The following is a 12353-nucleotide window of genomic DNA, read 5'->3' as shown; positions in this document are numbered from 1 at the left end:
TTTCTAAAATCCTTGAGTTGCAAAACAATTATGTGATCACCTTCATAGGAATAATTAGTATGAAGACTTTCAGTCAGGATTTAGAGTTCATCATAGTACAGAAACAGCACTGGTAAAAGTCACCAACGATCTTCTCATGGCCTCAGATAATGGACTCATCTCTATACTTGTTCTGTTAGATCTTAGTGCTGCATTTGATAATATTGATCACAACATTTTATTACAGAGACTGGAACATGAAATTGGGATTAAAGGAACTGCACTAGGTTGGTTTAAATCTTATCTGTCTGATAGATTTCAATTTGTTCATGTTACTGATGAATCCTCCATGCACACTAGTGATGGGAAGTTCGGCTCTTTTCAGAGAGCCGGCTCTTTCGACTCCTGAACGGCTCTTAATTTAAAATTTTTTTATAGGCCTTTATTTTACCGTAACCCTTTCATGTGCAGTGTTTTTATGAGAATCCTTATAATTGCCTAATGTTGTGCATTTATTCTGTTACAAAACCATTCTTTTGTTTAATATTTAATCAAACATTTTGTTGCACAAATTAACAACAAAACAGCAAATAAATCCACAGAGCACAGTTGCTCACACAGCACCACTTTGTCCTCTACTTGACACTCTTACTAGCTCCTCTGCCAGGTTTTCTGCAGTGTGTCTGTCTGTGAACTCAAAGCAGTCGAGAAGACAAGATGTCATTAATTTTCAATGAAATGGCAAGTGACAGCCATGAAAGAGCAGGTTGTTCTGGAGGTCCAGCAGTCAGTTGTCAGGCAAACTGATGGAGCTTTTTTCACCCTTTCTTGCCATAATGCGTCTTCTTTGTCATATAGTTTAGGTATTGTTGTTTGGGACAATGTTTTCCTACTGGGTAGAGAATGTGGGATTTAAAGTTTTGACAAAACTTTTAAAACCTTTGTCCTCCACAATAGAAAAGGGTTGGAAATCAGTAGCTATCATTCTCTTCATCAGTGCTGTGCTGTTTGGGTGGGGTCATCACTGGCTCCACTTCTCGGCACCGAATCTCTGTTTTTACATAATGATCCCATATCCTCACATCTGACTGGCCGCATGCCATTGCTGACCAATCAAAACAAAGTTATACCTTAAGCAGATATCAGGCTGAGCACTGAGGTAAGCAGCGAAAGGAAAAAAACTGGGAGCCGGCTCTCACTCGATGCGAGCCGACTCTTCTGATTCACTACAAAGCATCGGCTCTCAGAGCCGCATCTTTTGCTCATGACACATCACTAATGCACACAAAGGTTAGCTATGGAGTTCCACAAGGCTCTGTGTTAGGACCAATACTTTTTATTTTATATATGTCTCCTTTAGGCAACATTATTAGAAAACACTCCATACATTTCCACTGCTATTACTTCTAAACTCAGACAAAACTGAAGTTTTGTCAGGTTCAGTACCAGTAGTAGTAGTAGTTTGGGCCCAAAAAATCTCAGAGATATGACGTCCAACCATATTGTTACTCTAGATGGCATAAGTCTGGCCTCCAGTACTACTGCAAGGAACCTTGGAGTTATTTTTGACCCGAATGTGTCCTTTACCTCACATATAAAACAAATCTCTAGAACAGCCTTCTTCCACCTACAGAACATTGCCAAAATTAGGAGCATCCTGTCTCAAAGTGATGCCCAAAAACTGGTCCATGCATTTGTTACCTCTAGGTTGGACTACTGTAATTCCCTACTTTCAGGATGCCCCAGTAACTAAAGAGCCTGCAATTAATCCAAAATGCTGCAGCAAGAGTGCTGACTGGAACTAGCAATAGAGATCATATTTCACCTTCACTAGCTTCTCTCCATTGGCTTCCCATTAAATTTAGAATAGAATTTAAAACCCTGCTTCTTACATATAAAGCTCTGAATGGTCAGGCTCCATCATATATAGAAGACCTCATAGCACCATATCATCCCAATAGACCACTTCGCTCTCAGAATGCAGGCCTACTTGTGGTTCCCAGAATTTCCAAAAGTAGAATGGGAGGCAGAGCCTTTAGCTATCAAGCTCCTCTCCTGTGGAACCAGCTCCCAGTTCAGATTCAGGAAGCAGACACCCTCTCTACTTTTAAGTCTAGGCTTAAAACCTTCCTCTTTAATAAAGCATATAGTTAGTTATAGTTATGCTGCTATAGGCTTAGACTGCTGGGGGACCCACCCCACAATGCACTGAGCTCCTTTCTTCCTCTTGACCATCTCTCCTCTCACGCAATTGTCACCACTGTATGTCATTAACTCTGTGTGTTTTCTCCCGTAGTTGTCTTTGTCCTTCTCTGTCCCCCTCTCTCTGTCCCTTTCTGCAGGTGTCCCCTGGCTTTGAAGCTGTGTGTTTTCCAGTGTGCAGCTACTGGTCCTACCAACCTGCCTGATGTTCGCTTGTTGCTTTTGTTACTCTTTTCTTTTCTCTCTCCACTTTCCTCTCACCCCAACCGGTCAAGGCAGATGGTCGTCCACCCTGAGCCTGGTTCTGCTGGAGGTTTCTTCCATTAAAGGGAGTTTTTCCTCTCCACTGTTGCCTATGGCTTGCTCCAGGGGGAATTGTTGGGTTCTCTCTATACATCTTTATAGTCTTGACTTTATTCTGTAAAGTGCCCTGAGATGACTTTGTTGTGAATTGGCGCTATATAACTAAAGTTGAATTGATTCCTCTGTAACTCACTGATACATGAACCCTTCCGCTCCACTCAACCTCCCAGTAACAGCGACCAGTCAGACCATTGTTGCACAGGTGCATAGTAGACAAATCAGATGATCAGGATACGACTGATCCTCTTCCACATATTTCACCTTTCTGTTGTTGTCAGACAGTTTGAGGTGTCTGTGGACAGAGTTTGTGTTGATTGTGAGTTGACAGAAATCTGATGGAGAGAACAAGACACAAACAGCTGTAGTTATTAATCCATCATCTGTTCATTTCTTGACACTTTGATGAAGTGAATGAGTGATGTGACAGTTTGAAGATGGTTGAATATTGCTGCTTTGTTTCCATCAATCTCATTAAAAACACACTTACACTTCCTCAGACCTGGTCTCAGCCATCGTTCTCCACCAGGCTCCACCCTGAAAGGAGGAGGGGGGTCAGAGCAGCACATTCTCTGTCAGCATGCACACATGGACATTACATGGCTCTCAGACACACTTTAAAAGTTTCTTTAACACCCAAAGCTCATCCGACTGACAAAAATACTTTCTACCACTCTTTCAAACTATTTTTGCCGGCAGCAAGTCTCCATACCGGAGAGTCTCTCATCTCAGTTGCTGATCCTCCTGTAAAGCAAACAGCAGCTTCACTCCTGAGTCTCCTGGATGATTGTAGCTCAGGTCCAGTTCTCTCAGATGGGAGGAGTTGGATCTCAGAGCTGAGGCCAGATAAGCACAACCTTCCTCTGTGACCAGACAACCTGACAGTCTGCAGACACACAAAACAAGCTAGTCTGAGGTCATAGGTCAAGTTTACTGCACTGCTACAATAACTTGGTTATCCCCTGTGTCTTTACTCTGCACTCCAGCTAAAACCCAAACTTGTAGCTTACTACATTTCTAGCTAACAACAATTGTACATGGAAATTTATTAGTGTTGATTATCGCACTAAAATGTTGGACCAGAATCAAAGTATAAGAATGCAACAGGTTGTGCAATAATATACACAGGCACTGCCCTCTACTGGTTGAAACCTAGCTACTGCAATTTGCATTTGCTACTGGGCTGATCTGGTCTTGGTGCCAGTTTTCACTCTAATCACATTAACAGTTTCAACACACTTTGTCAAATTGTTTATATGTGAAATTAGAGGACAGACATTGTCCTATAAGCAAGAGTGGCTGTGTATCAGGGGGCAGAATGGTCGTCCACCAATTGTGAAGCCAGCAATTCGATCCAATTTCTTATTTACTATATGTCAACATTTCTTCTGTGAAGAACAGTGGCAGAGCAGCAACTTCTACTTTTCCTCATCTCTGTGTTATTGTATATGAGAAGCAACACTGTAAAATGCTGTGGGTACTGATAAATACTATCTCTGTAAGTCCAGACACTGATCAGTCAGCCACTGCCACCACACACCTGCCTCAGTTCAGTAGGTCAGACAGCCGGTAGTGTGTTTGGTTCATGGGCTGTTTTGGAATTTGACTAAATGCTCAGATTAAACAAAACTAAAATGAATCTCTGCTCCTCCTGTTAGACTGACAACTGCAACATGCTCCCACACATGGTGCTTAAAGACAATAAGATGGCAGCGCATTTACTATATCATTGTGGGAACATGAAAGTGTGAACCAAAGTTGATGAGAATCCACCTAGTTGTTAATGAGGAATGTCTGTCTTAACCTAATTGGTGGATCAACATCCACAGAACCATCTGCCCCCAAAAGCACTTTACAGTGTTGCCCAAGGACACTGGAAGAACCAAGGACAAAACTGCTGACCCCACAATTGGTGGGGGAACTGTACCTTAAGCTGCCCCATCCTTTGGAACTCTAATAACCTTTAAAATTTAGCCTCCACTGAAGCAGAATATTTCTTCAGGTCAAACACGTCCAGATCTTTTTCTGATGACAGTAAGATGAAGACCAGAGCTGACCACTGAGCAGGAGACAGTTTCTCTGTGGAGAGACTTCCTGATCTCAGGTACTGTTGGATCTGCTCCACTAGAGAACAATCATTCAGTTCATTCAGACAGTGGAACAGGTTGATGCTTTTCTCTGCAGATAGATTCTCACTGATCTTCTTCTTGATGTACTAGACTGTTTCCTGATTGGTCTGTGAGCTACTTTCTTTTTGAGTGAGCAGACCTCGTAGCAGTGCCTGATTGGTCTGCAGTAAAAGACCCAGGAGGAAGTGGAGGAACATGTCCAGGTGTCCATTTGGACTTTGTAAGGCCTTGTTCACAGCACTATGGTAGAAATGTATTGCTTCAGCTTTTTTAGTCTCAGACATTTGAGAGGTTGAATGTTCCTCTGACAGCAGATTGACTCCAGAGTTGATGAAAGTCAGATGGACATGAAGAGCAGCCAGAAACTCCTGAACACTCAGATGGACGAAGCAGAACACCTTGTCCTGGTACAGTCCTCTCTCCTCTATAAAGATCTGTGTGAACACTCCTGAGTACACTGAGGCTGCTCTGATATCGATGCCACACTCTGTCAGGTCTGATTCATAGAAGATCAGGTTTCCTTTCTGCAGCTGCTCAAAAGCCAGTTTTCCCAGAGACTCAATCATCTTCTTGTTCTCTGGACTCCAGTGTTGATCTGTCTAAGCTCCTCCATCATACTTGATGTTCTTCAGTTTGGACTGAACCACCAGGAAGTGGATGTACATCTCAGTCAGGGTCTTGGGCAGCTCTCCTCCCTCTCTGCTTTTCAACACATCCTCCAGAACTGTAGCAGTGATCCAGCAGAAGACTGGGATGTGGCACATGATGTGGAGGCTTCGTGATGTCTTGATGTGGGAGATGATTCTGTTGGCCTGCTCCTCATCTCTGAATCTCTTCCTGAAGTACTCCTCCTTCTGTGGGTCAGTGAACCCTCTGACCTCTGTCACCATGTCAACACACTCAGGAGGGATCTGATTAGCTGCTGCAGGTCGTGTGGTGATCCAGAGGTGAGCAGAGGGAAGCAGGTTCCCCCTGATGAGGTTTGTCAGCAGCACATCCACTGAGGTGGACTCTGTAACATCAGTCAGGATCTCATTGTTGTGGAAGTCCAGAGGAAGTCGACACTCATCCAGACCGTCAAAGATGAACACAACCTGGAACTTTTCAAACCTGCAGATTCCTTTGGTTTCAGGAAAGAAGAGATGAACAAGTTCCACCAAGCTGAACTTTTTCTCTTTCAGCACATTCAGCTCTCTGAAAGTCAATGGAAATGTGAACTGTATGTCCTGGTTGGATTTGTCTTCAGCCCAGTCCAGAGTGAACTTCTGTGTTAAGACTGTTTTCCCAATACCAGCCACTCCCTTTGTCATCACTCTTCTGATTGGTCCATCTCTTCCAGGTGAGGCTTTAAAGATGTCTTCATGTCTGATTGTTGTTTCTGGTCTGACTGGTTTCCTGGATGCTGTTTCAATCTGTCTGACCTCATGTTCATCATTGACCTCTCCAGTCCCTCCCTCTGTGATGTAGAGCTCTGTGTAGATCTGATTCAGAAGAGTTGGGTTCCCTGCTTTAGCGATGCCCTCAAACATACAGTGGAACTTCTTCTTCAGGTTAGATTTATGTTCATGCTGGCACATAGAGGATCATGATAGAAATGTGTAACACATTTTCTTAAAGCAGCTTTTTCAGGTGTTAGAACATAAACTAATCCTAAAGAAATCCACACCATAAGCTAGAACTTTCTGCTTCATAGTTTCTTTATTTTAAAACCAATGATTTTCAATTAACTATGACATGTAAGATGAAAGTTGAAGATATTTCTTTCTGCTGATCAACATCAAGTACTTGACTGGTTGGTTCAGCTCTAGTCTGTAAATAATGTGGTTTTGTGCAGTTTGTTCTTTGAGACCAGATTCTTCCTGCAGCTGCTGGAATCACCATGAGAGCAGTAAGACTGAACCAGTGAAGATACAGGAGACACTTTATGGGTAAACCAATGTCTATGTATCCTGACTGTGTGGGGATTGTTCCTCATCATTCAGAGAACCAAGATTATACACAGATGGTTTCTGTTTGTTCCAGTTTCCTCCTGAAACACAGAAATCTGCACTGCTCCCAGAACAAAGTCACATGATGTGTTTGGAACTAGGAAAGTAGAAAAAACAATTATGCCATTGTGTTTCCTGCAATTCAGCAAACTATGTGTTCAGAGTCCAGCTGATACCACTGAACACTGAAAACTACAAGATGAGGATTTGATGGAGGAGATCAGTGAAATTGGGGTTTTCCTTTGTTAGCAGTTAGCATCTGTTACCTTCAATAAGATAACTGGCTTGTACTGGACAACAGCAACAAAACAAGTCAAAGTCAAAATTGAAAAGGAAACGACAGAGTGTAGCAAAAATATTCAACAGAGGTCTGCAGTTAAAAACTGGTTCTTCTGAGCAGCAGAGAACATAAATGATCAGAAACATATTTAATAAAACTTCTCTGCAGGTACTGAAACAGGAACTCACCTATTTGCAGCCATGGGCTGTTCTGAGCTTTGGTCTGGCTCTCAGCTTCCCCACACAGAGTGGTTTTAGAGGGAGGGTCTCCCTCCTCTCTGTCCTCACACTGATCCATGCTGCTGAATTCACACACACGTTCTAACTTCCTGTGGAGAGAAAACACACATCCTTCATCTGCACATCAACAGTTTTTTGTTGAGTTGTCAGAATGAAGTTACTACTCTCAACATTATTGTGATTCATCTTAATGTGAATTAAGTGAATTGATTATTTGCAACCAAATAAAATCAATAAAAAGCAAATGTAGTAAATCAGTAACTAATTAAATTATCAAACATCAACATAAATATATTTTGTTTGTATATTCTCTTAAGATTAAATGAACTTTAAATGTCAAATCAGAAACTGAGGCGGTAAAAAAAAGAGAACATACAATAGTCACATTCATAAATATTTGGAGAAAAGCACCAAATTGAGATGTGCTGTTTGTTTCCATTTTGTGATGGATTATACTCAATATTCATAGTAAAATGTGCAACAAGTGAAAGAGAAACTTCTTTCTATCATGACTTTCTCTCTCATTTAATGAACAGCCTGCTACGAAACAGAGAATTTAGTCCAGGAAAGTTTAAAAAAAAATGTATTTACTTATTTGTCTTTCGTTTAAAAGATATCACATTTCCACAGTGGAGTTTTACTTTTTGTTGACTACTGATTATTGATCAGTGCAATGCTAATGTGACTAATATCTCCATTAAGTGTTGATCAGTCTGATACTGTGTGTGTATGTGTGAAGCTGAATGGGATGAATAATGAGAGGATTTACTGCCTCCACTGCTCACACTGCCTCACTACAACAATAGTCAGAATCCCTGTGCACTCATCAGTGCTGTTGTTGTCATGGTGACAGCTGCCAAAATTAAGATGAGGATTGATGGTAGTCGGAATATTAGCTCACATTTTTATTTCATTATTTATAAAAGTTTTTGTCTAAAGTAAAAAATCCAGTTGAAGTACAAAAGTAAGAAAACACTGAATTTGAATAGAACTGATTTTGATGCTGTTGAAAAGAACAATGTGCGAGTCAAGTCCACATTTATCTCTCACATGAAAAAGACGACTAAGAAAAACACTAAGAACTTCATAGGGCCAAAGTTAGTGTACTTTGTGACTCCGAGTGGAACTGAACTTCTACACCTTTGTGTCGTAGTAACAAGCTCCAGAAATCCACTAGCCTGTCACTGTAGAATTAGCACAAAAACAATGTTTTCCTGAGGCGGAAAACAGGAAGCAGCAGATCTGATGAGAAGTGAAACATCTTCAGTCATCACTGAACAGAACATGTGGGATAACCACGACCCGCAAGACCGAGAATCTTCACAGACAGCAGAAAGCAGAAGCGTCAAATTCATTTGTCTAGACTGGGGACCCACAAAACGGACGTCCACAGCCGCTGCTGTCCACAACCTCTCTGTCTCTGTCTCCACAGTGTGACAATTTTAAGTAACTAGAAATCTCTGAGCTTTAAGCTGAGCTTTAGAAAATGTTCACATCTGTCATTTTGGAAAACAGGAAGAAACAAATCATTTTACAAAAATATACTCAGTCATATGAAAAACAGATACGGAGTTTACATTGTGGAATTACAGCCACAGTATAAGAAGGTTCTTCATAAAGAACATCAGCGGTTTGATCCAGTACAAACTGAACTCAAGTCAGCAGTGATGCGTTTAGGGCTTTTCCAGAGAACACAGGGACACTGAGGATTCAAACAACCTCAACACAAGTCCAGGATACAGAGGTTCAGTGAATGTGCTGTTGTAGGTGTGGAGGTGGATCAGTTCATCAGAGGAGACTCTGTAGAAGGACAGAGTCCCAGCAGGACAGTCCACATACACTGCTACTCTGTTAGAGACTGACGGTGTAGAGATGGTTCTTTCCCTTTTACTGTGCCAGGCGAAGTACCCAACCTCAGAGCACTCTAGACTCCAGGACGTCTCATTTCCTCCAAGCATGCAGTGGTCACTGTGTCCTTTCCTTGGGATTCCTCTGTAAGTCACTGAAGCATGACCCCATCCGCTCCACTCCACCTCCCAGTAACAGCGACCAGTCAGACCATCACTGCACAGAAGCTGAGGCCAGTTATCAAATCTGTCTGGATGATCAGGATACGACTGATCCTCCTCCACAAATGCCACCTTCCTGTTGTTGTCAGACAGTTGTAGTTTCCTGTTCACTGTGTATGTGTCGATTGTGAGTTGACAGAAATCTGATGGAGAGAACAAGACACAAACAGCTGCAGTTATTAATCCATCATCTGTTCATTTCTTGACACTTTGATGATGTGAATGAGTGATGTGACAGTTTGAAGATGGTTGAATGTTTCTGCTTTGTTTCCATCAATCTCATTAAAAACACACTTACACTTCCTCAGACCTGGTCTCAGCCATCGTTCTCCACCAGGCTCCACCCTGAAAGGAGGAGGAGAGAAAAATTATATCACTTCTATACAAAGGTTGCACCAAATTCATTCCTGACTGATAATGATGAAAAACCAAAACAAATTCTCTGTAGGAACAGACACATGTTCTTCCATGGGCCATAATGACATGTTCCACAGCCACTTGAGGATCACAACTCTATAGAACATGAACTGACTGATGACCACTGGACATTTAAAAGAGAGTGATTCTTATCCCTCTGCAGCGCTTAACTTTTTGTTTTAACAAAACTGTCCTGCTTAGATACAGAGTGAGAAATGGGATCTTGAAACCAAGGTTGCTGTTCTGTCAGTGTCCCAAAAGAACAAGGAAAACAAGAAAAGTTGAAAAATTGTTTTTGTATATTAACTTTTATTTGTTAATTCAAAGAAGTGAATAATGTAAAATTAGAGCTCTAGGAGGTGTTGAGCAAAAAGCCTCTTAGATAAAACTTGGCTTAAAGGACTTCATAACTTCAACACATAATTAGACCTATGTTGCTTCTTTCTGGTACAGCAGGTGTCTCCATACCTGAGAGTGTCCAGTCTCCACTGTGGATCCTTCAATCCAGCAGACAGCAGCTTCACTCCTGAGTCTCCTGGATGATTGTAGCTCAGGTCCAGTTCTCTCAGATGGGAGGAGTTGGAGCTCAGAGCTGAGGCCAGAGAAGCACAACCTTCCTCTGTGACCAGACAACCTGACAGTCTGCAGACACACAAACAATGCACTTATCAGTTATTTTACAGTAACTGATGGGACTGGAAAGCATAAAGCACTACCACACATGGTGATCATTACCAGGAACTTCTCAAAGAAAAAGCCCAAATAATTGAATGATGCCTTATGGAAGACAATGCCCCCATCCATAGTGCATGAGTGGTGACTGAAGGGTGTGAGGATTGTGAAATTGAGGAGAGCTCTCCAACACAACACAACCTGCAAATAGCGTATATTTAGTGTGATAGTGGATGTTCCACCTCTCCAGCAGAGTTCCAGAGACTTGGTGGATCAGCGCCAAGGTGGATTGAAGTTGCTTTGGCAGCACGTGGTGGCAAAACACCTTACATAGGCATTTTATGTTGGTTTTTCCTTTAATTGAATCATTCATTCATTCAATTTATTCACATCTGTGCTAACAATAATAGATGTGTTTGGCCGTGTGTAATAATCTCCAAGAATCACAGATGTACAACACTCTGTGGTGAAACATGTTGCACACAGTACATGTGGAAATCAGATAAGCAGGTTAGTTTTTCATTTATATATGAATATTAGTACAACAGGTGGAGTCAGTCTGACCTGAGAGTCTCCAGGTGACAGTGTGGACTCTTCAGTCCATCACAGAGTAATTTCACTCCTGAATCCTGCAGGTTGTTGTTACTCAGGTCCAGTTCTCTCAGACTAGAGGTCTGGGAGCTGAGAACTGAGGACAGAGCCTCACAGCTTCTCTCTGACAGGTTACAGTTCATGAGACTACAGAGAAAGTAACAAGACAAACAACATTTTCTAAAACTCACAGAAATTTTACAGAGTTGTGCTTCACATTCATAAAACCATAAATGACCTTCTATGTATCATATTTGATGTGTGTTAAAGAAAAAGGTATGAACCTGCATGAGAAAAATGTTCGATTCCTAACTGAAAACTTGCTCAGGCTGTTTGACGGTTAAGCTTGAAGCTTGGAAAAATATCTCAAATTGTTTGATACTATCTGCACTTTTATCAGACCTTAGTGTTTCCAGTGTAAAGTGTGAAGTCTGTAGTCCAGCAGACAGCAGCTGCACTCCTGAATCCTGCAGGTCGTTGTTACTCAGGTCCAGTTCTCTCAGACTAGAGGACTGGGAGCTGAGAACTGAGGACAGAGCCTCACAGCTTCTCTCTGAGAGGTCACACAAACCCAGCCTGGGGAGACAATATTGAAGAAAAGACATAATTACACCTGTCTCTGAAGAAAAGGTCAGCCTGAAAAAAACGGATCCTAGCTTGTGCTATAACTTATAACGAACAGAGTGGATTTAAAAGGGCAAGTGTGGCTTTATAATTATCTAAAAGAAGACAGACAATAAGTCATCAGTGTTTTCCTCTCTGGAAATATGTCTTTGAGTCTCTGGTTTTCTCTCTCTATTTTTTACCTTTTCACCAAACTAGACGCAATTATGGAATTAATGAGCATGTTCTTACTCAACATCTCTTCTTAATTAATCAAATGCCTCTTTTACTAACAAAAACAGAGGCGTAAGGAAGCACATTTGAGTGGATTCTGGGTTTATGGAGAAACCTGATTTCAACTACAGAGCTGCACATATTGTTACAGAAGAAAAACAAAGGCAATGTTGTTCTGAATCATCAGGTGTTTTGGCAGAAAATATTATGTTGTATGGAAACATGTTACTCATTATATTTCAGATTTGCCACTTACCTTGATAGCCTCAGCAGATATTTAAATGCAGGGACTTTCTAGTTTTGACAAATGTCTCAGATCATTTGAGATGAACTAAAGCTCAAACTGACCGTAGAGTTTCCAGTGTACAGTTCTGATTCTTCAGTCCAGCAGACAGTAGCTTCACTCCTGAATCCTGCAGGTTGTTGTTACTCAGGTCCAGTTCTCTCAGACTAAAGGACTGCAAGAAAACTGAGGACAGTGCTTCACAGCTTCTCTCTGAGAGGTTACAGCCACTCAGCCTGGAAAGAAGACAATGATGAAACGTTAACAATATAGATTAAACATCTATTAATCTAAAATATGAATTAAA

General features: G+C 41.5%; 1 protein-coding gene across 5 annotated transcripts in view; it reads right to left on the bottom strand.

Annotated features, from left to right (window-relative positions):
- Positions 1-8850: 8850 nt before the first annotated feature.
- LOC137125467 (NACHT, LRR and PYD domains-containing protein 3-like) overlaps positions 8851-12353 on the bottom strand; it is a 30062-nt gene continuing 26559 nt past the window's right edge. For all 5 annotated transcript variants that reach the window (XM_067500968.1, XM_067500965.1, XM_067500964.1 and 2 more), the window contains 6 exons: positions 12112-12282; positions 11329-11502; positions 10900-11073; positions 10132-10305; positions 9545-9591; positions 8851-9389 (listed from right to left, as the gene is read on the bottom strand). In XM_067500968.1, coding sequence (XP_067357069.1) covers positions 8851-9389; positions 9545-9591; positions 10132-10305; positions 10900-11073; positions 11329-11502; positions 12112-12282 — 1279 coding nt within the window. The remainder of the gene's footprint in view (positions 9390-9544; positions 9592-10131; positions 10306-10899; positions 11074-11328; positions 11503-12111; positions 12283-12353) is intronic.

The sequence above is a fragment of the Channa argus genome, chromosome 4 (genome assembly GCF_033026475.1).
Source record: "Channa argus isolate prfri chromosome 4, Channa argus male v1.0, whole genome shotgun sequence".
In the NCBI taxonomy this organism is placed as follows: Eukaryota; Metazoa; Chordata; class Actinopteri; order Anabantiformes; family Channidae; genus Channa; species Channa argus.
Note: the sequence above shows the minus strand (reverse complement) of the source record. Positions and strands in the feature narration are given on the sequence as shown.